The sequence below is a fragment of the Macaca nemestrina genome, chromosome 2 (assembly GCF_043159975.1).
Source record: "Macaca nemestrina isolate mMacNem1 chromosome 2, mMacNem.hap1, whole genome shotgun sequence".
Classification (NCBI taxonomy): Eukaryota; Metazoa; Chordata; class Mammalia; order Primates; family Cercopithecidae; genus Macaca; species Macaca nemestrina.
The window spans coordinates 15,504,610-15,530,209 of NC_092126.1; the positions used below are offsets into that span (position 1 = coordinate 15,504,610).

General features: G+C 43.2%; 1 protein-coding gene and 1 long non-coding RNA gene across 6 annotated transcripts in view; one reads left to right on the plus strand and one right to left on the minus strand.

The window, feature by feature from the left end:
- LOC105470945 (uncharacterized) overlaps window positions 1-7,574 on the minus strand; it is a 47,465-nt gene extending 39,891 nt beyond the window's left edge. For all 4 annotated transcript variants that reach the window (XR_011619576.1, XR_011619574.1, XR_011619573.1 and 1 more), the window contains exon 1: window positions 7,440-7,574. This is a non-coding gene — a long non-coding RNA (uncharacterized lncRNA). The remainder of the gene's footprint in view (window positions 1-7,439) is intronic.
- LOC105470944 (dynein cytoplasmic 1 light intermediate chain 1) overlaps window positions 7,377-25,600 on the plus strand; it is a 48,105-nt gene continuing 29,881 nt past the window's right edge. Inside the window, exons 1-2 of one of the 2 annotated variants that reach the window (XM_011723302.2) lie at window positions 7,377-7,611; window positions 7,817-7,890. In XM_011723302.2, coding sequence (XP_011721604.1) covers window positions 7,466-7,611; window positions 7,817-7,890 — 220 coding nt within the window. In that variant the 5' untranslated portion in view covers window positions 7,377-7,465. Of the gene's footprint in view, window positions 7,612-7,816; window positions 7,891-13,479; window positions 13,511-25,600 lie in introns of those variants that run through there. The other variant, XM_011723303.3, reaches the window with a different exon arrangement.

Sequence of the window (25,600 nt, forward strand, 5' to 3'; positions counted from 1 at the left end):
GCCACCGCACTCCAGCCTGGGAGACAGAGCGAGACTCCGTCTCAAAAAAAAAAAAAAAAAAAAAAAAAAGAAACCAAACCAAAAGGCAGAGTCATCTGGGATACACCCGGGGAATCCCAGTAGGACCTGAGCACTTCCCAGATATAACATGGTAGTATTATTGACGAGCCTAAGGAAGCCAAGGGCCTTTAGGAAAACATAAATCTATGTTTATATAACTTGTTAAAATAGGAAAGGAGTGGTGTGTATAACATACTTTTTTTTTTTTTTTTTTTTGAGATGGAGTCTCGCTCTGTCGCCCAGCCCAGGCTGGAGTGCAGTGGCGCAATCTCGGCTCACTGCAAGCTCCACCTCCCGGGTTCACGCCATTCTCCTGCCTCAGCCTCCCGAGTAGCTGGGACTACAGGCGCCCACAACCGCGCCCGGCTAATTTTTTTGTATTTTTAGTAGAGACGGGGTTTCACCGTGGTCTCGATCTCCTGACCTTGTGATCCGCCCGCCTCGGCCTCCCAAAGTGCTGGGATTACAGGCGTGAGCCACCGCGCCCGGCCTTACTTTTAAGTGATTTATATTTTTAAAATGGTTAAGGCTGGGTGTGATGGCTCATGTCTGTAATCCCAGTGCTTTGAGAGGCTGAGGCAGGACGATGGCTTGAGTTCAGGAGTTTGAGACCAGCCTGGGTAACATAGTGAGACCTTGTCTCTACCAAAAAAAAAAAAAAAAAAAAAATCAGCCTGGGTAACAAAGCAAAACCCTGTCTGTATAAAAATTTTGAAAATTAGCTAGGCGTGGTGGCGTGCACCTGTAGTCCCAGTTACTCAGGAGGCTGAGGTGGGGGGATCACTTGAATCCAGGAGGTTGAGGTTGCAGTGAGCTGAGATCAGGTCACTGCATTCCAGCCTGGATGATAGAGTGTGACTTTGTCTAAAAAAAAAAAAAAAAAGAGCTGGAACATGGTGGCACATGGGTATAGTCCTAGCTACTCAGGAGGCTGAGGCAGGAGGTTCACTTAAGCCCAGGGGCTCGAAATTACAGTGAGCCATGATTGTCCCACAGCACTCTGGCCTGAGCAACAGAGCAAGACCCTGTCTCTAAATAAATTAATTTAATGGTTAAAATATCATAAAAGAGAGCTCCTGCTTTCAGGTGTTGGAATGAAGAATTTTTGTCTTCTCTTAAATACACACACACACACACATACACATACACAAGCATGCACACACGCACCCACACACATATTCTGAAATTTTGGAACACTGGTAACAAGTAGATTCATTCATTTATTCATATTTTCAGCAAATCTTTACAGAAGGCCTGCTATGTTCCAGGTACTAAGTGCTTGGGGTACATTACTGAAGAAGATAAAGATCCTTGCCCTCACAGAGCTTGAGTTCTACTAAACAAGTAAATCCTATACTATGTTAGGCAATAATAAGTGCTATGGAGAACGAAAAAAGAGCAAGGTAAGGAGAATCTGGAATTTCAGAGGTGAAGGGCCAGGTTGCAATGTTAAATGGGGTGGTCAGGATAGACATCACTGAGAAGTTGAGAACGGAGCACACTCACTGCAGGAGAAGAGGGAGTTGGCCAACTGGCTACCTTGGGGAAGACACTGGGATGGACAGCTCCTCACCTCCTTCAAAACAGAAGGAACAGCTAGAACAAAGGCCTCAAAGCAAAGAGACACACCACAGATTCAAGAAACAGCAGCGGGGCTGAAGGTGGTTGAAAGGGGGAAATTGAAGGGAAGAGTGGAACGGAGGTCAGAGGGGCAGTGGGGCCAGATCCTGCACGGCGTTATGGGTCATTGTAAGGTCTTTGGCTTTTCCTCCAACTAAAATGAGGAGCCACCATCGGGTTTTGAGCATAGAAGTGACGTGGTCTCACTTACATTCTTAAAGGATCACTCTAGATGTTATGTAGAAGAGCCTTTTACAGTATTTAGGCACGAAATGATAGCTCAGGTCAAAGGGTATCAGGGGAAGTGTGGTAAGAAGTTGGATTGTGGGTATGTTTTGAAGGTAGAGACAACAGGATTCCTTATGGATTCAATGTGTCATGTGAAATAGAGAAGTCAAGCATGACTTAGGTTTTGGGCCTAAGCAACAAAGCAACAAGGAGTTGCTACCTAATGGGGAAAGCCATAGGTAGAAGATTATTTTGTTCCCACAGGACAGAAGTTCAGTTTGGGGCATGTTGAGTTTGAGATATCTATTAGATATTGAAGTGGAGATGTGGAATAGGCAGTTGGCTATATTAACTTGGAGTTCCAGATGGAGCTCTGGGCTGGAGCAATAAATTTAGAAGTCTTTATCATGTAGATGGAATTTAAAGTAGTTAGACTGGATGACATCACCAAGGGAATGAGTATAGAGAGAGAAGAGGAACAAAGACTGAGTCCTGAGGTCCTTGAACATAAACAGTCAGAAAAATGGGTAAAGAAAAGGAGACTGGGAAGGAACAAGTACCAAGGGAGGAAAAACACAAAGAGAACATGGTGACCTGGCAGCCACATGAAGGATATCCAGAAGGAACGAGCAACTGTATCCTGTGTTGTTGATAGGTCAAAAAGACAAGGATAAAGAGCATACCATTGTATTGAGCAACAAGGGGGTCATTGACAAGGGTAAGAGCAGTTTCTGTAGAGTCACAGGGGTAAAAGCCTGATTGAAGTGAGCCATAAGGGCAAGAGGGAAGAGGAATTTAAGATAGCATAGAGATAAAATTCTTTTAAAGAGTTTTGCTGTTAAAGCAAGGAAAGAGGCCCGGGGTGGTAGCTCACGCTTATAATCCCAGCACTTTGGGAGGCCGAGGAGGGCAGATCTCCTGTGGTGAGGAGTTCAAGACCTACCTGACCAACGTGGTGAAACCCTGTCTCTAATACAAAAATTAGCCAGGTGTGGTGGTATGCACCTGTAATCCCAGCTACTCAGAAGGCTGAGGCAGGAGAATCGCTTGAACCCAGGAGGCAGCGGTTGCAGTGAGCTGAGATTGCACCACTGCACTCCAGCCTGGGTGACAGAGGGAGACCCTGTCTCAAAGAAAAGGAAAGAAATGTAGTAGTAGCTGGTGAAGGAGTGGGGTTCAGAGAAATTTTTCTTTCTTTTTTTAAAATTAGAGAATCAATAGTATGTTTGTATGTTAACGGCAATAATCTAGTGGAAATAAAAAATGATTATATAGAGGAAGAAAGGGAATAATTATTGGAACAATGTCCTTGAGTTGAAGTTAGGAGATGGGTTCTAGTGCATAGAGAATGCTTTAGTATAAGAGTATGGATTATTGGCCGGGCGCTGTGGCTCAAGCCTGTAATCCCAGCACTTTGGGAGGCCGAGACGGGCGGATCACGAGGTCAGGAGATAGAGACCATCCTGGCTAACATGGTGAAACCCCGTCTCTACTAAAAAAGACAAAAAAATAGCCAGGTGAGGTGGCGGGTGCCTGTAGTCCCAGCTACTCGGGAGACTGAGGCAGGAGAATGGCGTAAACCCGGGAGGCGGAGCTTGCAGTGAGCTGAGATCTGGCCACTGCACTCCAGCCTGGGCGACAGAGCGAGACTCCGTCTCAAAAAAAAAAAAAAAGAGTATGGATTATTCTTTCAATACTTAGAAGGAGGGAAGAGTAGGAAAGTGCAAATAATGGAAGGGGGATAGATGTGTTAGTGGGAATCTGTGGAAGTTGCAAAGGATTCCAATAAGGAGAAAAAAAAAACACAACAAAGATTCAGAAATCAGAATGGCTTTGGATTTCTCAATGGCAGCACTGGAATCTAGCAGACAAAGGGGCCAAGGCTTTAAAAACCTAAGGGAAGATAGCTTGTAACCCAAGAATTCTACACTTAGCCAAACTATTATTAAGTGAGGATAGATTAAATGCATTTTCAAACACAGGAGGTGTGCTAGATACCTTGTTTGCCCCTTGAGATCCTTCTCTATTCCTACTTTGTGCTCAGGGAGGTAGACCTGCATGGGTTGCTTCACTTGGGTCTCTTGCCCTCAGGCTCCTGGGTGAGTTTGGTCAAAGTGTGACACTGGTAGGAGATCAGGGGGCAGAAAGAAAGAGATGGATACTGTGTTCCTTTACTGAAGACTATAGATCTTGGTGGGCAACCCTTTCCTATAAGCTGCATCTCTCTCTGGATTCTAGTAAACACTCCTTCCTCTATCCCTTTCAGGCCTAAGGCTTCCTGGTATTGCTAGTCCTATCTCTTCAACTGTTCACACCTTTGTAAACAGTCCCTCCATTAAGCTTTCCTCTAGCACCCCCTTAAGAATGCCATTTTTCCTCTGGTTGACCTTGACTGGATACACAGGTATCCAAAGACTTACCAGTGAGCCTTTTTATCATAAAACTATTGGAGGAAGTTCTACACTAAAACAAAAAGAAGACACGAGATTGAGGCAAAGGGAATCTCCTGAACAATGGTGAAAGATAACAGGATGACAGCTGTGTATTCAGTTTCAGAATAACCAACTTAGATGTAGCAGGCCAGAAGGTTCTTAAAGGTATCTTTAAGAAGGTAAAAGTGTTAAAATATCTAACAAGGAGTTTTACACAGCTGGGACAGGAATTTGAAACTGAATGAAAGACATGGAAATCTAAGCAAATGAAAAAGAAGATGGTTGGCCGGGTGCAGTAGCTCACGCCTGTAATCCCAGCACTTTGGGAGGCAGAGGCGGGTGGATCACCTGAGGTCAGGAGTTCAAGACTAGCCTGACCAACAAGGTGAAACTCCGTTTCTACTAAAAATACAAAAATTAGCCAGGCGTGTTGGCAGGCATCTGTAGTCCCAGCTACTCGGGAGGCTAAGACAGGAGAATTGCCTGAACCCAGGAGGCGGAGGTTGCATTGAGCCAAGATCGTGCCACTGCACTCCAGCCTAGGCGACAGAGCAAGACTCTGTCTCAAAAGAAAAAAAAAAAAAAACAAGATGGTTATTAATTTTAGATGTAAGAAAACATTGGGCAATAAAGAAAAAGCAATCATAGTATAGAAAACAGGTCAATCATCAAACAGCATTTATGCAACAAAAATTCCAAGGGACTGCTGAATTATTTCCTTTTATAGACTTCCTCATAATATATAGCTTCCCTATTTTTGTAATGTAAAGCTTTTCACAGAAGGTATTTACCAGAACAGCACCTAAAATTACCAGGACATTTATTTTAACATGATTTGACCTAGGTCATTTTACAGACTAGATAGTAAAAAATCTCAGTTTATCTATAAACTTCTGATCTGTGTGACCTGGGGTAGGTTACTTAATTTCGCTGACCCTTACAAAGTATGAGGATTGCAAATATAACACACAGAGTGCCTGGCACATAGGAGGCATTCATAAATGACCACTTTTGTCAGCCACCTTAATGGAAGAGTGCTGGTTAGGGATATTATAAAACCACAAGGAATACAACTTTGACCTCAGTTTAGGTGGGGAATTGAGCATCTGGAAGTCATGAGGTGTTAGAAGCCTGACATTATTATAAAAGTAAACACTTCTCAGACTAAGCAAATATGATATGGAACTGACAACAAAATTGATGGGAAAATGCTCTGAGGAAAAAGATGACTGAAAGAATAAAGTAGACTAAACTGGCTTTCAGAGGGGCCAAGAGCAGTATACAGCTCTCCTTTAGAACAGTGACATAAAGACTCAGCTTCTCCTGGTGGTGTAGGACTACTGGGGAGGGTTCTGGTTCCTTTCCTAAGTATACAAACAACAAAATCAAAAGTTTTATTTTATTTATTTATTTATTTAGTGACAGGGTCTTGCTCTGTCACCCAGGCTGGACTGCAGTGGCATGATCGCAGTTCACTGCAGCCTTGATCTCCTGGACTCAGGTGATCCCCCCACCTCAGCCTCCCAAGTAGCTGGGATTTGGCTAATTTTTTGTATTTTTTTGTAGAGCTGGGGTTTCGCCATGTTGCCCAGGCTGATCTCGAACTCCTGGGCTTAAGCAATCTGCCCGCCTTGGCCTCCCAAAGTGCTCACATTACGGGTGACAGATAAAGAATTTTAGCTCCAAGAGTTCTTTAGGCCCATCACTTCTAGAGGTTGGTCAGATATTAATGGTTTGAAAGGTAAAGAAAGTCATTGATAACAATTAACATGTGGTGAGCGCTTAAGATTTGCCAGTCGTTATTCTAAGCCATTTTACATGAATCATCCTGTTTAATCTTCACAACAATTCTAGGTCCTTTTATCCTCATTTCACAGATAAGGAAACCGAGACTCACGGAGGTTAAGTAAATTGCCTAAGGTTACAGAGCCAGTAAACTCAAAAAGCTAGACCTGGACTCAGATTTGCCAGCCTCCAAAGGCTTCCAGACTTCTAACTGTAACGCTAACATACAGCAAATAGTCTTTAGTTGTGGATTTTCTCACTAGCATAACAGCATTGATCAGGTCATATTTTAGCAAGTGATTTTCAAATATGAAATGATAGAGATAACGTACAAAGGTCAGGCAATTTTAAGCAAATGCTCTTACAGGTGTGTACTAGGATAGAGCCTTAAAACCATTGACTCCTTCTAAACATGGAGTTCAGACATTCGAATACATTTACCTAGTAAAGTTCTAATAGAAAAAGAGTTATTTTAGGGCTAGTATAAGGCCATCCATGTATTCCCAGTGTCAACTGTGCTCGACGTAGTAAGTGTGGAATTAATGTCTAGTGACCGGTTAGATGACCCCCGTAGTGGGTCTTTTCAAATCTCACATGGAGGATCTCATACAAAAACATCAAGAACATTAAAGCAAGCCCTGACAATAATTTTTTAAAAAATAACAGTCTATTTCCAGGGTAAACAATTACTTTGTCACGCCGCTGCTTAGGGGTGGGAGAACCTGCTTCTGATGTGGGTCCAGGTTGAGGAACACTTCGCCACTTGAGAATGCAAGTAAAGTCCAGAAATCCAGGACCACAGCAATACTCCAGCCCAGGGTTGCAGGGCAGCCTCTTTACCAGCCGGGCGACCCATTTCTATCTAGGCGCCCGCGAAGCGCCGATGTGGGCGGGGGACCGCTCCCAGCCTGAACAGTGGGTGGGCCCGCAATGACAATGCAGGAATTCCGCGCCTGCTGCAGGGTTTGGGGATCTGTCGGAAGGGTGGGAGGGAGCACTTTTCACCTGACACACCCAACCCCCCTGCTGCAGTCCAGGGCCGCGGATGAACGGAAGGCAAGCGGTTCAATACTGTCAGATCAGTGGACTTGAGCTGCAGCAGAGCGGCCCACCCCGCCGCCCGCACACGCTCAGTCCCTCCGAGCAGGCCAGGCAGCAACGCACGCGCAGTCTGTTCTCGCTCGCTCCATCAGTCCCGGCCCGGGGCCCCGCCCCCGCAGGCCCCGCCCCGCTCCCGTGCGCTGAACGCCCCATATCCGGGTTCCCGCCGCCACCACCGCCGCCGCCTCAGCCGCCTTGCATATTTAGTCTTACCGGGAGTGGTGTGTTTCCCGACCAAGATGGCGGCAGTGGGGAGAGTCGGCTCCTTCGGTTCTTCTCCGCCGGGATTATCTGCGACTTACACAGGCGGCCCCTTGGGCAACGAGATAGCGTCGGGCAACGGTGGCGCCGCGGCAGGCGACGACGAGGACGGGCAGAACCTTTGGTAACGACTCCACCCCTCCCTCAGCCCCCGCTGGTTCCCCGGGCCTTGCGCGGACGCCTTGGGATCCCGTGCCCGCTGGAGCTCGGCGCCGGGCCCGGCCACTGCGTTCCCGGCAGCCCCATCCCCGGCGCGCCAAGGCCGGGTCCGTTCCTCCCGCGCTGCGGCTCCGGCCTCCGGCCTCACCGTACGCCTTGCTTCCCGTTAGGTCCTGCATCCTCAGCGAGGTCTCCACCCGCTCGCGCTCCAAGCTCCCTGCGGGGAAGAACGTGCTACTGCTGGGTAAGAGTTCCCTGCCTCGCCCCGCCCCGCCTGGCCCCCAGCGGCCCGGGGTACCTGGTCCGCCGGCTAGCTCGCTGGCTCTCTTTGTGCGGACAGCCGGCCCAGCCCCGCCCCGCCGCCCGACCTGTCGCGGAAGGCTGGGCAAGAAGGGGAACCCGAGACCCTCGACCCAGGACCTACGGGGACCCGCCCTCCCTCAGGTTCCTCCTCCTCCCCGGGATATGGGGGTGGCCCTGACAGCCTCCCCTGGGAAGGACAGAATTCGATCGCTCATCTGAGGGATTCTGGTGGCCTAGGGTTTATCTAGAAATTGACAGTTTTTCTTTCATCCCAAAAATTGGTAGCAGGAGACTCATTGCAAGAGCTCCGGCGCAAATGGCTTGCCATTAATATTTAATAGCTGACTCTTTGTATAATTGACAGAAGCTACAACTAAGACCTGGCGATAAATGTTCTTGATCCAGTGTTCTCTGGCACAATGTGCTCGTGTTGCAGCTACCTTAACTGTCACATGTAATTCTGAAATCTGTAAAAGACAGTAGAACACACCTTTCTAGTTAAGTCTCTTCAGCCAAATGGATGTAATAGGGAGAAATGGTCCAGTGTCAGTTCTCCTGATTGTTCTGTATCTCCTCGGCTCTCTGGAAGTTGTGTATTCTGTTTCTTTAGTGACTCTGGGGGTGGGGATAGAGGACTGAGGGAGAATAGTTCGCAGGTTCGCATTTTTGCAGGCTTAGGTCCTGAATCATTTATAGGAGAAATTTCTCTCTATAGTTCTATACATGCAAGATAACTGAAGTTTGGCTTATGCGATGATTAAATTTAAAAACTTTGGTGTTTGATATCGGCTCAATACCGGAGGTTCTTTTTTTTTTTTTTTTTTTAATGTCCATCTAAAAACAGGAAAGGAAACAAAGAAGTCAAATGCTACTTGATAGGCTGCATGGTTAAATATGAATGTTTACACAGAAAAAATTACTTTTTTAATAGACTTCTGCCAAGCAAGAACATATGATTATTGATATTCTTTAAAGCTGCATGGAGCTAGTTGAAAAATTAGTTTTTACTCTTGTTTTTAATGTGATTGAAAGCACTTACTGCAGATTAGCCTGGATTGAGTCACTGTCCTATCACATCTAAGCCCTAAGATCTTAAGCAAGTTGCTTGACATCTATAAACCTCAGTTTCTTCATTTTTAAAATGGTTGTTATGGAAATAAAAATACCCGCCTCTAGGGTTGTGGGAGGATCAAATGAGTTAATGTTTGTATAGTGATAATATTTGCAAGTGATATATTTATCTTAAACTGAATTAGAAAATATTTGTGCTCAGAACTTTTTAAAAAATTGAATTAGTGCCTTCATAAGTGATATTAATAGGGCAAAAATAAATTAGGCTCCAAAAGCAAAAAATTGTAGAATATGTTTTTAATTTACTAATTTAAACAAATTACCACTCATTACTAAGCTAAAATGGATTTAAGATCATATGACCTCATTGAAATCGATTCTATTTTAATTACTTTAAGTAAGACTTATTTGGAAACACTGCCATGGTAAAGTAAGATTCAGTAGTTTTATTCTTATTTTATACATTTCCTCCAGTTATTTCTGCATATTAGATATTGCATAGATTATTCTGTTTGTGGTAAAACAAAAGTGGCAGTTTTGTTCATTTTTTGGTATACCGAATTTGCACTGAGGTTGTGCCATGGTTTTTTTTTTAAAACCCCCCTTTGACACTGGGTCTGTGCATGGGACTGAGTGTTCTTAGAGGTCCCAGCCTCCTTCACGCCACCATACAAGAATAGATTAAATTTCCTTTTTTATGAACTTAATAGTTCATAAAGTTCCATCTAGTATCAGGTAATATGAGCTTGAAACTTAATATTTTTCTTTCAGTACTGTTGGGATTTTCATCAGAGTCCTTTTCAGCTTTGGAAGAAGCTAATAACTGATTTGTATACTGGTTACAAAAATAGAGTTAACTTCTAAGATACCCCTGAAGATTTCTTTCAGACATTTTACTATCACATATGGCAGCATTCACTCTGTGCTGGTGGAGGGAAGAAATACACAAATAGGGATTGTGGTTTTCTTTGTTATGAGTTTGAAGGTGCTAGGCAGGAGGATGCTTGGCCCTCATATATCTTTCATGAATGCAAGTGGTCTCTGGAGTCTCTTATTTTAAAAAACAAATCTAAAGCCAGGCACAGTGACCCAGCCTGTAATCCTAGCACTTTGGGAGGCTAAGGGGTGGATTGCTTGAGCTCACGAGTTGGAGACCAGCCTGGGTAATAATGTTGAAACCCCATCTCTACACAAAATTAAAAAATTGGCCTGGCATGGCAGCTCCTGCCTGTGCTTTAGGCGGCCGAGGTGGGTGGATCACCTGAAGTTAAGATTCCAGACGAGCCTGGCTAACATGTTTAAACCCCATCTCTACTACAGATACAAAAATTAGCTGGACGTGGTGGCATACACGTTACTCGGAGGCTGAGGCAGGAGGATTGCTTGAGTCCAGGAGGCAGAGGTTGCAGTCAGCCAAGATCGTGCCATTGCACTCCAGCCTGGGTGACAGAGTAAGACTCTGTCTCAAAAAAAAAAAAAAAAAAAAAAAAGTTGGGTATTATGGTGCATGCCTGTAGTCTCAGCTACTCAGGGAGGCTAAGGTGGAGGGACAACTTGAGCCCCAGAGGCAGAAGTTGCAGTGAGCTGAGATCGCACCATTGCACTCCAGCCTGGGCAACAGAGTGAGACCATGTCTCAAAAAATAATACTAATAAATAAAGTAAAACAAATCTGAGCCTTTTGCAAGGCTTTACATTTCAGAAACAACCTAGAATAGGAACAATGGTATAGACCTAAGTACTCCCCTCACAACACACACAAATGGCAGTTTAGCTTTCCACATGCTCTCTTCTACTACCTGATGGGAGAAAAGGGACATGACTAGTAATGTGTGTATGTGTAAGAGCCATTCTCAAAGGATTTTAATACAAATCTCATTTCACCTCCTCTCTCCTCCCAGATCAGGGCACCAATTTATAGATGGGTAATGAATTGTAGAGACCTGTTGAGTGGATTTTCCAAGGTCACACAACATAAGGGCCCTGTTCTGTGACTCTGGCATGGATTTCTGACTTGATAGAAGTTCCCACAAGGGAGAGAGTGCCAGGTACAAAACTCTTTCTACTCAAAGCCTGTCTTTGAGCAAACGTACTGGTAATTATTTTAAAGGAAAATCCACATATTTATTGGATTCTGGGATGCAGCTGTCGCCATGGCACTTGTGTTTAAGTAATTATTTAATGTGCCTAGGCCTGACTTCTAATGAAATCCAGAAAGTCTATGATATTAACTCTTCTTTCTTGAAAGGTTTTGAGAATGGATTTCAGTAAGATTTGTTTTTAATAAAGGTAGGACTTCTTGCGCATGTATTTTAAGTAGATTCTAACTTCTAAATTGTCCTTTTTAAGAACTACATTTTTTTTTTACCTTTTATATTTAATTACTTTTAATACAATTGATTATATTTTTTGTTTGTTTGTTTGTTTGTTTGTTTTGAGATGGAGTTATCCTGGCTGGAGTGCAATGGCATGATTTCGGCTTACTGCAACCTCCGCCTCCTAGGTTCAAGCAATTCTCCTGCCTCAGCCTCCTGTGTAACTGGGATTACAGGCATGTGCCACCACACCAAGCTAATTTTGTATTTTTAGTAGAGACAGTTTCTCCATGTTGGTCAGGCTGGCCTCCAACTCCCGACCTCAGGTGATTTGCCTGCCTTGGCCTCCCAAAGTGCTGGGATTATAGGCGTGAGCCACCTTGCCGGGCATATTTGTATTTTAATAGCTGCCTTTAAAGGCAGTTTCTCCATATTGATTACTTTCCCATGTTTTGATAAGAAAACTCCCTAAGGAAAATAATAATTAATAATACAACATAGAGCACTTATAGGTACTAGTCATGTAAGGATTGTGTATGTACTCTGTCCCCTTAAAGATCAGGAAACAGACACAGAATTTGTGTTTTGTTTTTGAGGCAGGGTCTTACTTTGTCACTCAGGCTGGAGCATAGTGGTATAATCTCGGCTCACTGCAACCTCTGCCTCCTGGGCTCAAACCATCCCCCTGCCTCAGCCTCCTAAGTAGCTGGGACTACAGGTGCATGTCACCACTCCTAGCTAATTTTTGTACTTTTTGGAGAGATGAGGTCTCACTGTGTTGCCCAGGCTGGTCTTGAACTCTGGGCTCAAGCAGTTCTCCTCTCACCTGAGCCTCCCAAAGTATTGGGATTACTGGGGTGAGCTACCACACCCTGCCAGACACAGAAATGTTAAGTAAATTGTCCTAGGGTTACATAGCCAGGAGGCAAAATCAGTATTCAAAATTTTGCAGCCTGAGGCCAACCGTGTGGCTCCTGCTTGTAATCCCAACACTTTGAGAGGCTCACGGGGTGGATCACCTGAGGTCAGGAGTTTGAGACCAACCTGGCCAATAATATGGTGAAATCCCATCTCTACTAAAAATACAAAAATTAGCTGGACATAGTGGTGGGCTCCTGTAGTCCCAGCTACTCAGGAGACTGAGGCAGGAGAATCACTTGAACTGGGGAGGCAAAGGTTGCAGTGAGCCGAGATCGCACCATTGCACTCCAGCCTGGGTGACAAGAGTGAAACTGTCTCAAAAAAAAAAAAAAATAAGTGTGCAGCCTGGCTCCCAGAGCTAGTACCCTTTTTTTTTTGTTTTGTTTTGTTTTGTTTTTTGAGACAGAGTCTCGTTCTGTCGCCCAGGCTGGAGTGCAGTGGCCAGATCTCAGCTCACTGCAAGCTCCGCCTCCCGGGTTCCCGCCATTCTCCTGCCTCAGCCTCCCGAGTAGCTGGGACTACAGGTGCCCGCCACCACGCCCGGCTAATTTTTTTTGTATTTTTAGTAGAGACGGGGTTTCACCATGTTAGCCAGGATGGTCTCGATCTCCTGACCTCGTGATCCGCCCGTCTCGGCCTCCCAAAGTGCTGGGATTACAGGCTTGAGCCACCGCGCCCGGCCCTAGTACTCTTAATCTATACAATCTCCCTAAAGGAAAAGAGCTTCCCTTGTAAGTAAGCGATGCTTAGCAGTTTTTAAGGAATTTTATCTGATTCTTCTGGGTGTGTATCTTTTAGTGCAAACAATATCACTTACTTAGATTAATTGAATTCATTGTCAACAAAGATAACATATGTAACCCTGGTCCCAAGCACAGTGCCTGGTTTTTAGATAGGACTTCAGTATAACTTTTTGATTTGCGGTGTGAATTAATGAAAACTAGCTGGTCCTTTGTCAAGTCATATAAGCCTCATCTTTCTCATCTGTAAATTAGACTATTTGAATTTAGTGATCTCCAAAGCCTTTTTTGATCTGACATTTTATAAATTTTCTTGTTTTAATCTTGTGAGTTATTGAATATTTTTAAAGAAATGTTTTAAGGCACTTTGAAATTGGGTTTTAATTAATTAATATAGATGTGGGCCATTTAATTCCCCCCAGGAAAGAAATGTAAAGTCGCTATATTGTTCCCTGAAGGTATTAGTCCGCGGTAATATGCAGCAGAAAAGTCCCACAGAATGCTGAACATCATCAGTAAGTACATGTGAAAGTCTTTTTTTCCCCCCTTCAGGAATAAAACTCTATTATGCTTGAGCTATTGTAGGAAACCTTAAGATATACACAGTGGAATTCAGAGATCTGTGCGGAGAAGTAACTTGTAACTGGCAAGGGAGTGTATGGTTTTCTATGTGAGGACTGATTATAAAAATAATGAGAGTGTTCAGTCTGAAACTATTGATTTGTGGAGGAGCTGGGATTAAAGATCATCAAAGTTCCATGAGTTATGCTGTTTTCTGGCATGACTGGTTATGGGAATATGCAAGGAATAGACTGTTACCATATATATGATATTGAATTTTTTCAAAGAATTAACATGAAATTATTACATGTTTATTATATGTTACGGCTACTAAAAATACACCAAATATAAAGTGTTTTGAGAGTAAGATGGCATATTGGCATCTTATAATAGGGTCAGCAAACTTTTCTGTCAAGGGCCAGATTGTAAATAGTTTAGGCTTTGTAAGTCATATGGTCTCTGTTGCAACAACTCAGTTCTGCTCTTGTAGTTCCAAAACAGCCATGGATAATATGTAAATGAATGGATACAGCCTTGTTTCAATAAAACTTTATTTACAAAAACAGGCAGCAGGCCAGTTTTGGCCTGTGGCCTGAAGTTTGTGAACCTCTGTGTTAGTTTGTTTATTTATTTAGAGACGTGGTCTCGCCTTGTCACCTAGGCTGTAGTACACTGGCACAATCATAACTTATTGCAGTCTCAAACTCCTGGGCTCAAGTGATCTTCCTGCCTCAGCCTCTTGAGTAACTGGGAATGCAGGCATGTATTCCCACCATGTTGGCTAATTTTAAAAATTGTTTATATTTTTCTAGAGACAGGGATTTACTATGTTGCCCAGACAGGTCCTCCCACCTGTCTCCTGAATCACTGGGATTATAGGTATGACGCACAGCTCTTGGCTGTGTTAGGTGATTATTGGCGTCAGTTTTATCAGTAAGCACAGATGCCAGTTAATAGAGATTTCTGGTTAATGGGATATGGTGTGTGGCACATAATAGGTGCCTAATGAATACGTATTGAACAAATGATGAACAGTCTTTACTTAAAGTATCATTGTTATTCCAGTTAGGTATAGTTTGAGCACAGGTTTAAGAATTGTTAAGAGGACTTCATATAATATTTCCCCCAGTGCTACTGTCAAAAGCAGAAAACAGAACTGGCGAATCACAGATATAGGCTGGAGCAGTAATTCAGTTGGTGTGAAATCCATGTGAGAGAGAATGTCAGCAAAAGCACTTAGAAAATATAAAACAGAAAGGAGTCTTGAAATAGGAAAAGAGAAGTCCAAAATTTAGTGTGGGACCCTGTCACTAATAAGTAAGTGGCCGGGCGTGGTGGCTCAGGCCTCTAATTCTAGCACTTTGGGAGGCCAAGACAGGCAGATTACTTGAGGTCATGAGTTCGACACCAGCCTGGCCAACATGGTGAAACCCCGTTTCTACTAAAAATAGAAAAATTAGCCAGGTGTGGTTGTGGGCGCCTGTAATCCCAGCCACTCGAGAGGTGGAGGCAGGGAGAATTGCTTGAACTCAGGAGGTGGAGGTTGCAGTGAGCCGAGATCATGCCATTGCGCTCCAGCCTGGGTGACAGAGCAAGAATCCATCTCAAAAAAAAAAAAAGTAAGTGACCATGGACTAACATTTTTGGGCCTTATTTGCTTCATGTGTAAAATCAAGACAGTGGCTATTAGAAAGACTCCCCAGATTATCATTTTATTCTTTTTTTCACCAAACATTTATTGGAGACATGTCACATATAAAATGCTTTACTGAATCATCTGGGGTAAACAGGATGACTGAGACTCAGCTCCTGCCCTCCAGGAGCTTATAAACTCCCGTGGGGAAGAGACTCAAAGTAGTAAAGATCAAGTATGCCAGTATGAAATGATTGCTAAATAGGTCACAAAATATTTTGTGGAAAAGGTGGTATTTTTTTATTTTCTGAGTTTTTATCTCACCTGACCAAAAGTCTTTTTTTTTTTTCCCCCCTGTGGTATGCTTCCTTATTTATTTTATTTTATTTTTTATTATACTTTAAGTTCTAGGTACATGTGCACAATGTGCAGGTTTGTTACATATGTATACTTGTGCCATGTTGGTGTGCTGCACCCATCAACTCGTCATTTACATCAGGTATAACTCCCAATGCCGTCCCTCACCCTCCCCCCCATAATAGGCCCCGGTGTGTGATGTTCCCCTTCCAGAGTCCAAGTGATCTCATTGTTCAATTCCCACCTATGAGTGAGAACATGCAGTGTTTGGTTTTCTGTTCTTGCGCTAGTTTGCTGAGAATGATGGTTTCCAGCTGCATCCATGTCCCTACAAAGGACACGAACTCATCCTTTTTTATGGCTGCATAGTATTCCATGGTGTATATGTGCCACATTTTCTTAATCCAGTCTGTCACTGATGGACATTTGGGTTGATTCCAAGTCTTTGCTATTGTGAATAGTGCCGCAATAAACATACGTGTGCGTGTGTCTTTATAGCAGCATGATTTATAATCCTTTGGGTATATACCCAGTAATGGGATGGCTGGGTCATATGGTATTTCTAGTTCTAGATCCTTGAGGAATCGCCATACCATTGTTTTCCACAATGGTTGAACCAGTTTACAATCCCACCAACAGTGTAAAAGTGTTCCTATTTCTCCACATCCTCTCCAGCACCTGTTGTTTCCTGACTTTTTAATGATCGCCATTCTAACTGGTGTGAGATGGGATCTCATTGTGGTTTTGATTTGCATTTCTCTGATGGCCAGTGATGATGAGCATTTGGAAAAGGTGGTATCTGAGTACAATTTTGCTAAGTAGGGTGGAGAGGAAAACAACCTGTGAAAAGGGCCTAAAACCCAGAGAAGAGGGCCGAGGCAGTTTAGGTATGGTGGAAGGAGCCCTGACAAAAGCCGCAAGATCTTTGAGTCAGCCTCCCTATCCTTTGAAGTGGTGGAGTTGTGGACAAAGTAGAACCCCTTGACCTGTAAACTGAGATTATTTCATACATTATTTCATACATCATGGGATTAAAAGAACCAAAAGAAATTATGTCTAAAACACTTTCCTCTCACAATTGGAAATCACTATTTTAAATGATGAAAGTAATGCATGTTTCTTGCCAGAGAAAGAAAAGAAAAAGGTAAGAAGATAAAGTGAAAATAGCCATGCTCAGTGGCTCCTGCCTGCAATCTCAGCACTTTGGGAGGCCAAGGTGGGGGCATGGCTTGAGACCAGCCTGGGTAGTACAGCAGGACTCTGCCTCTACAAAAAAAATTTAAAAAATAACTGGTGTGGTGGCACATGTCTTTTGTCCCAGCTACTTGGGAGGCTGAGGCAGAAGGTTCATTTGAGCCCAGGAGTCCAAGGTTGTAGTGAGCTGTGATCACACCACTGCACTCCAGCCTGGGTGACAGAGTGGGACCGTGTCCCAAAAGAAAGAAAGAACATGAAAATAATGCATGATCCTACCACTTAGAGGTAAGTGTTCATTTTTTCTTATTTATTTATTTTTTATTTTTTAGAGAGAAAGTTTTGCTCTGTTCCCCAGGCTGGAGCGCGATGATAGTGTAATAACAGCTTACTGCAGCCTCCAATTCCTGGGCTCAAGTGATTTTCCTGCCTTAGCCTCCTGAGTAGCTGGTACTACATGACACCATACTTGGCTATTTTTTGGAAAGATGGGAGTCTCACTATGTTGCCCAGCCTGGTCTCAAACTCCTGTGCTCAAATGAGCCTCTGTTCTTGGCCTCAAAGTGCTAGGGTTATAGGTATGAGCATCTATTAGCATACCAGGTCGTGTTCATTTTCTCTATGTGAATATTTTTTTCTGAAAAATAAACTCATGATTTATATTATATTACTCTTTTGCAGTCAGATTTTTTTTAACTTCATGTACCATGGTTCACTTCATGTAACATGAGTTTTTTTCATGTGAATAGATACGGCTTTATGTTTCTTATTGACTGAATAGTATATATAGCTATACCATAATTATAATGGATTGGTATTATAATGGACAGATTATTATTGTTATACCTCATTTTCCACTTGCCCAGTATTTTCTTTGGTTGGGATAAGTTCCCAGAAGTGGAATTGTTAGGTCTTCTAAATCTTTCTGCATAAGTATTGTCAGTCTTCTAGGAAAATTGTACTATTTTACTATTTTTTTTTTTTTTTTTTGAGACAAAGTCTTGCTCTATCGCCCAGGCTGGAGTGCAGTGGTGCTATCTCAGCTCACTGCAGCCTCCGCCTCCTGGGTTCAAGCAGTTCTCCTGCCTCAGCCTCCCGAGTAGCTGGGACTACCGGCGTGTGCCACCATGCCGGGCTAATATTTCGCATTTTTTAGTAGAGACGGGGTTTCGCCGTGTTAACCAGGATGGTCTCAATCTCCTGACCTTGTGATCCGCCTACCTTGGCCTCCCAAAGTGCTGGGGTTACAGGTATGAGCCACCGTGCCCGCATTTTTACCATCAGTATGTGAGAGTACTTGTTTGTTTAGCACCATTGCCAATACTAAGTATTATTCATTTTAATCTTTGGCTATCTAGTAGGTTAAAAATTTGCATCTTAATATAAAGATGATTTAATTGTAGAATACATACCATATTTGATTAAGAACCATTGCTTTAGTGTGCCTTTGACCTCCTAGGGCATGGGAACTATTAATAGCCATTGGAATCAACCACTGTGGTTAGCATTTACTGATCTCGGTAAATATTTATTGGATTAAACTAAATGTTTTCTTTGTTTTTGTTTTTTTTTTTTTTGAAACGGAGTTTTGCTCTTGTTGCCCAGGCTGGAGTGCAATGGCACGATCTTGGCCCACTGCAACCTCCGCCTCCCTGGTTCAAGCAATTCTTCTGCCTCAGCCTCCTGAGTAGCTGGAATTACAGGCATGAGCCACCACATCTGGCTAATTTTGTATTTTTAGCAGGCGGGGGTTTCTCCATGTTGGTCAGGCTGGTCTCGAACTCCCGATCTCAGGTGATCTGCCCGCCTCATCCTCCCAAAGTGCTGTGATTACGGGCGTGAGCCACTGTGCCCAGCCAACTAAATGTTATTTTTAATTCATATCTAGACAGCCTGTGGGAGTAAGGAAAATGATTAAGGATAAGTTCTATTTTTTTTAATGTAATGTAAATTGCTGAATGATCAAAGGTGGAGCTTTGGCCAGCTGCAGGGATAGGAACTATCATGTATTGCGTCTGTGACTTGTGTTGAGTGTTCTGCTAGGTGCCGTATTATGTAGCATGTTTACTGTTTTACAGGAAAGGGTTTTAAGCCCCAGGTTACACAACTGAACTGGAATTCATTTTATTTATTTTTTGAGATGGAGTCTTACTCTGTTGCTCAGGCTGGAGTGCAGTGGCACGATCTCGGCTCACTGCAACCCCTGTCTCCCTGGTTCAAGCGATTCTCCTGCCTCAGCCTCCGGAGCAGCTGGGACTACAGGCATGCCACCACACTTGGCTAATTTTTGTATTTTTAGTGGAGATGGGGTTTCACATTGTTGGCCAGGCTGGTCTTGAACTCCTGACCTCAGTTGATCCACCTGCCTCGGCCTCTGTAAGTGCTGGGATTATAGGTGTGAGCCACCACTCCTCGCCTTGAGCTGGAATTCAAAATTGGGTTTGTCTTTTTGCTCTACAGGCACTCCTTGACATGTTGGAGGGATGTAGTCATAAATAGGCATGCATAAATGTTTATTTACAGTCACTTTGTCTGTGTCCTGCATTTGGTTAATAGTCTCTCCCTACTCTTAGCTACCAATGTGAGGGAGGATGATGCCCTCTAGGAGATGGGGAGCACACCAAAAGTCCCTCACCTTACCTGGGTCCTCCAGATAACCTGTGGAAGGCCATGCAGAAGATGTATGCCACAAGTAGTTCAGTGAAGACCCCTCATGACTCTTCTCACCAGAGCTTTCAGATAAAATAGGATAATTTATGTCATATAAGGCCAAATCAAAAATGTCAGCTTTACAATGTTGATATCTCAATTGGATAAGGAAGGGATATAGCAGATTAGAATTCCCTGTCTCCTGATGATCATGATGCTGGGGACCATGTCAAACAGTGGCATGCATACTTGGGAAGTGTTCAAGATAGCTATTATCATTAATGTATTATGTGTTCTTAATTGTTTTGCTTTGACTACTCATTTTTCACAATTCCTGTTTTTATTGTTATATATATATTGTTATATATTTTATTGTTATATTGTTATTTTTTATTTTTTTATAGATATATGTTTTTATTGTATCTTATATTGCTGATATAAGATACAAAGGAGTTGGGCCGGGCATGGTGGCACATGCCTATAATCTCAGCATTTTGGGAGGCCAGGGTGGACAGATCACTTGAACTCAGGACTTTGAGACCAGCCTGGGCAGCATGGTGAAATCCTGCTCTACAAAAAAATACAAAAATCGTGGCCGGGCGCGGTGGCTCAAGCCTGTAATCCCAGCACTTTGGGAGGCCCAGATGGGCGGATCGCAAGGTCAGGAGATCGAGACCATCCTGGCTAACCTGGTGAAACCCCGTCTCTACTAAAAAAAAATACAAAACACTAGCCGGGCGAGGTGGCGGGCGCCTGTAGTCCCAGCTACTTGGGAGGCTGAGGCAGGAGAATGGCGTGAACCCGGGAGGCGGAGCTTGCAGTGAGCTGAGATCCGGCCACTGCACTCCAGCTTGGGCGACAGAGCGAGACTCCGTCTCAAAAAAAAAAAAAAAACAAAAATCAACCAGGCATGGTGGATGCACCTGTAGTCTCAGCTACTCAGGAGGCTGAGGTGGGAGGATCACCTGAGCCTAGGAGATCGAGGCTGCAGTGAACTGAGATCTTGCCACTGCACTCCAGCCTGGGCAACAGAGTTGCCCTGTCTGTCTCACACACACACACACACAGAAACTATATATACACACACACAAACACATGTATATACACGTATATGTACACACACATATATACACACATATATGTATACACACATATATACACACACACATACACATATATAATACGCATATATATACATATATATTAATTTTATTTCTAGCATATTACTGATCAAGAAGTAATGGATGAATCTGGGCACAGTACCTGTAGTGCAAGTTACTCGGGAAATTCAGGTGGGAGGATTGCTGAAGCCTAGAAGCTCAAGACTAGCCTGGGCAACACAGCGCGACCCTGTCTTTAAAAAAAAGAAGTAGTAATGGATGATAATAGTAAAGCATTTTAAATCCATCACTATAGAGATGGTCTGATCTTACTCTCCTCCATTTAGAAGTTGGGGAACAAATGGAATTATCTGACCAGGTTTGCACAATTAATAATGACAGTGTTGCAGTTAGAAGTCACATTTCTAAGTCTTCACAGTTCTAATCTGTTAATTGTTATTATTTTTTGAGACGGAGTTGCGCTCTTGTTGCCCAGGCTCGAGTGCAGTGGCACGATCTTGGCTCGTCGCAGCCTCTGCCTCCACAGTCTCGGCTCACTGCAGCCTCTGCCTCCTGGGTTCAAGCGATTCTCCTGCCTCAGCCCTCCTAAGTAGCTGGGATTACAGGCATGCACCACCACGCCCGGCTAATTTTGTATTTTTAGTAGAGACAGGGTTTCTCCATGTTGGTCAGGCTGGACTTAAACTCCCAACCTCAGGTGATCAGCCCACCTAGGCCTCCCAAAGTGCTGGGATTACAGGCGTGAGCCACCGTACCCAGCCCCCTGTTAATTGTTATTATAAAGTTGATGGAGATTAAGTTCTATTGTTGAGTTAGAGATCTGTCAGGGGGATAAAACAGTATAACCCTGTACTGTTTTGGTGACCATGTATGGAATTTGAGGAGTTTTTTTTTGTTTTTTACATTTTTAAAGAGATGGAGGAATAAAACAAAAATGTGTAACAGAGACCTATGTGGCCTGAGAAGCTTAAAATATTTGCTGTCTAGTGCTTTACAGAAAACATTTTCTAGCACCTGCATGTAGACATGAAAATAGCTTTATTATAATAGTAATGCTTTTATGAAATGTTTGTTGTTGTTGTTTGAGACAGGGTCTTGGCTCTGTTGCCCAGGCTGGAGAGCAGTGGTGCAATCACAGCTCACTACAGCCTCAGCCTCCTGGGGTCAGGTGATCCTCCCACCTCAGCCTCCTGAGTAACTGGGGCTATAGGTGTGTGCCACCATGCCCACCTAATCTTTGTATTTTTTTGTAGAGATGGGGTTTTGCCATGTTGCTCAGGCTGTAATGAAATGATTTGTTTTTTTAAATATGCCCTCTTTAGGAAAATCTAGTATATAAACTTGCAAATTTAGATAAAATCTTCAGAAAATAATTTTAGCATCATCACCTAAAGGGTTTTTTATGGAAGGGCTTTCATTCAGTCTTTGAACAGGATCTCTACTTGTGTAATTGTATGTTTACACATCATTAACTATTTGGCTGGCAGTCTTACAACTGATGTGTCTGTTTCACTGCCAGCTGAAGGCCAAGGAACTGAAGATAAGTAGCTGGATTATTTCAAGCATTGTTTGAAACCCCTTTTCTATACTTGCCACTTTAAAGGTGTAGAATAATGGTGTAGAATAAGGTAAATTTTTTTTTGTTTTATTTTACTGGAGCTATTAGGTGTGTTGTTTTCTCCAAACAATAACTTATAATTTGGTGACTTAATTTTTTAAATTGCTTGTCATTAAGCATTTTTAAATTTTTATTATTTATTTTATTTTTATTTCTTTTTTTGAGACAGAGTCTTGCTCTCATTGCCCAGGCTGGAGTGCAGTGGCACAATCTCGACTCACTGCAACCTCCGCCTCCCGATTCAAGCGATTCTCCTGCCTCAGCCTCCCAGGTAGCTGGGATTACAAAGTGCCCACTACCATGCCCAGCTAATTTTTTTTTTTTTTTGTATTTTTTTTTTTTTTGAGACGGAGTCTTGCTCTGTTGCCCAGGCTGGAGTGCAGTGGCCGGATCTCAGCTCACTGCAAGCTCTGCCTCCCGGGTTTACGCCATTCTCCTGCCTCAGCCTCCTGAGTAGCTAGGACTACAGGCGCCCGCCACCTCACCCGGCTAGTTTTTTTTGTATTTTTTTAGTAGAGACAGGGTTTCACGGGGTTAGCCAGGATGGTCGCGATCTCCTGACCTCGTGATCCGCCCGTCTCGGCCTCCCAAAGTGCTGAGATTACAGGCTTGAGCCACCGCGCCCGGCCTTTTTTTTGTATTTTTAATAGAGCTAGGGTTTCGCCATGTTGGCCAGGCTGGTCTCAAACTTCTGACCTCAGGTGATCCACCCGCCTCGGCCTCCCAGAGTGTTGGAATTACAGGCCTAAGCCACCGTGCCCAGCCAAGCATGATTTTTAAACATATCAATGTCAAAGGGCAGGCATCCTGAACTTTAAAATGTTTTATCCTTCTAATTGTATAGGTGAATAAAGAGAAGAGGGTTCATGATGGAGTTTTTAGTATCTTCAAACATTGTGCAGCTTGGTTGTGGCAAGGCAGCTAAGGACTAACCCTCGGTCCAATGGCTAGAAAAAGTTTTCCTAAGTTAGTGAAGGAGGAATGTATTATGAGCTTACACTATTAGTTGATCTGTTGTTGATGAGAGGTGGCCATTTGAGTTTTATATATATGACTAATGAATGTGATAAATGGCCAGGAAAAGCATATTTATGAAGTATATTATGAAAATAGAGACTGTGGTTGGAATCAAGAAATAGGAAAGTTTGGGCCAGATGCCCTGGCTCATGACTGTAATCATAACATTTTGGGAGATTGAAGTGGGAGGATTGCTTGAGTTCAAGACCAGCCTGGTTAACATAGGGAGACCGCATCTCTACAAAAAATTAAAAAATTAGCCAGGCATGGTGGCACACACCTGTAGTCCTGATTACTCAAGCTGAGGTGGGGTGATTGCTTGAGCCCGGGAGGTTGAGGCTGCAGTGAGCCATAATTGCACACTGTACCCCAGCTTGGGTGACATAATGAGACCCTGTCTCAAAACAAAGAAACAAGAAACCCACAAAGCAACAAAAAGAATATGAAGGTTGGTGAAAAAGCTATACATAAGATGTAGTTTCTGTTTTTGGTGAGCAAGCAATCTCCTTAAAAGCAAAGACTTTATATCTTGCTGACTGTTACTCGTTGAATGAGGGGCAGACCTGACACACTTACAGACTGCTGGAGGAAACACATGTATAAGATGACCCTCTGCAGTACAGTGTGCTAGAAGTCTGCAGTGGGCTATTCAGAGCACAGAGAGGGCACTTAACCAAACACGTGGAGTCAAAGAAAGCTTCCTCGAGACCAGAAGAAGATAGCGTTCTCCCAGGTGAGGGGAAGGGAAGAGTATTCCAAGAGGAGTGATGGCATATGTGAAGGTGTAGAGTTGGGAGAGAATGAGGCCTCTGACTAGAAGTTCCTGAAAGAAATTGTGTGTCTAGAGCCTAGCATGTTGGTAGGGGACACGGTGAGCAATGAGCAGGAAAGATAAGGGAGCTTTTTGTAAGAATGTTGACCTTTACATTTTGCCCTTTACCTGTAAGAACAGTAGGAAGACCTGACAGGTTTTTTTCTCACATCTCATGAAAATTCCAAACATACAGAAAAGTTGAAGGGATTTTACAGTTAATACTCATATATCTCAACCTAGATTCTACCATTAACATTTAATTACATTTGCTTTATCTCATGTGTCCTGTTCTATTACCCATTTTTTAAAAATGCATTTCGAAGTAAGTTGCAGATATCAGTGCACTTTCCTCTAAATACTTCAGCATATGTATCGTTAACTAGAATGCCCTGATGAAGGGTCTTAAGAGGGAGAGTGGCATGATGAGACTGGTTCAGGAAGATCACTCAGCTGCAGGATGGGAATGGATTGGGGGGTGGTATATACTTACTGAATGCTCACTTTTAAGTGGTGTGTTAATAGAGTGAGGAGAAGAGAACTGGGAGGAGGCCGTGTGTTAAGCTTTGTGCCTAAAGACATAAAAAGAGAAAAACAGTTTAACAAACAATATAATTGGAAGATGTGTATAACCCTAGAACAAGACTGCATCTTTGCAGATAGATCAGATTCCTGGAAAATAGGAGATAAAAAATGGGATTTTGTTTACAGAATCTTTGTCTTCTTTAGCTTTTTAGACCTTTTATAAAACAGATCTGTTTTCAAATGTTGCATTTGCCATCAAGACAAATTATGTCAGACTGCATTTAGGTGTAAAGAAAGTGAAAGCTACATAATCCCCTGAGGGGTCTTAAGAGGATTTTGAATTGAAGCTTAAGATGTATGAAAAGAAGAAGTGGCCTTAAAATGTTTATAAAACATGAATGTTCAATTTTCAATTACCAGGACCTGATGAGATGGCTCATGCCATAATCCCAGCACTTTGGGAGGCTGAGGTGGGCGGATCACTTGAGGCCAGGAGTTCGAGACCGCCTGGGCAACATGGTGAAACCCCGTCTCTACTACAACCACAAAAAGTAGCCAGGCATGGTGGCGTGCGCCTGTAGTCCCAGCTGCTTGAGAGTCTGAGGCAGGAGAATCGCTTTAACCCGGGGGGCGGAGGTTGCAGTGAGCCAAGATTGCGCCATTGCACTTCATCCTGGGTGACAAAGTGAGACTCAAAAAAAAAAAAAAAAAAAAATCAAAAATTTCAATTACCAGATGTTATTAAAGTTGATAAGTGAGAGAGGAGGAAGAGTGGTTGATAGAAATTTTGCTCCCAGAAAGATTTTGTTTCAATAAATAAAATGCTTCCTGAAACATTTTAAGAACCTTCTTCCTGCCAAAGCACTGTGTGAGGTGGTCAGAATATTCTTGGAAATAAGTTTTTGTTTTTTCCTTATTCTGTTTACCCTAAGAGCTAAAGGGAGTTGTACCCTTGCAGAGGTTGACCTGAATTCTCTTCGGAGGCATGGAATATTCTATGCTACCACCAATCTTTGTGACTATAGCCTTGGCCTCAGTTTCCCCATTTGTAAGAAGCGGGAATTTATTACAGTTCCTTGTAGCCCCAAAATGCTGTGTTTATGAAATGTTATTGATTCT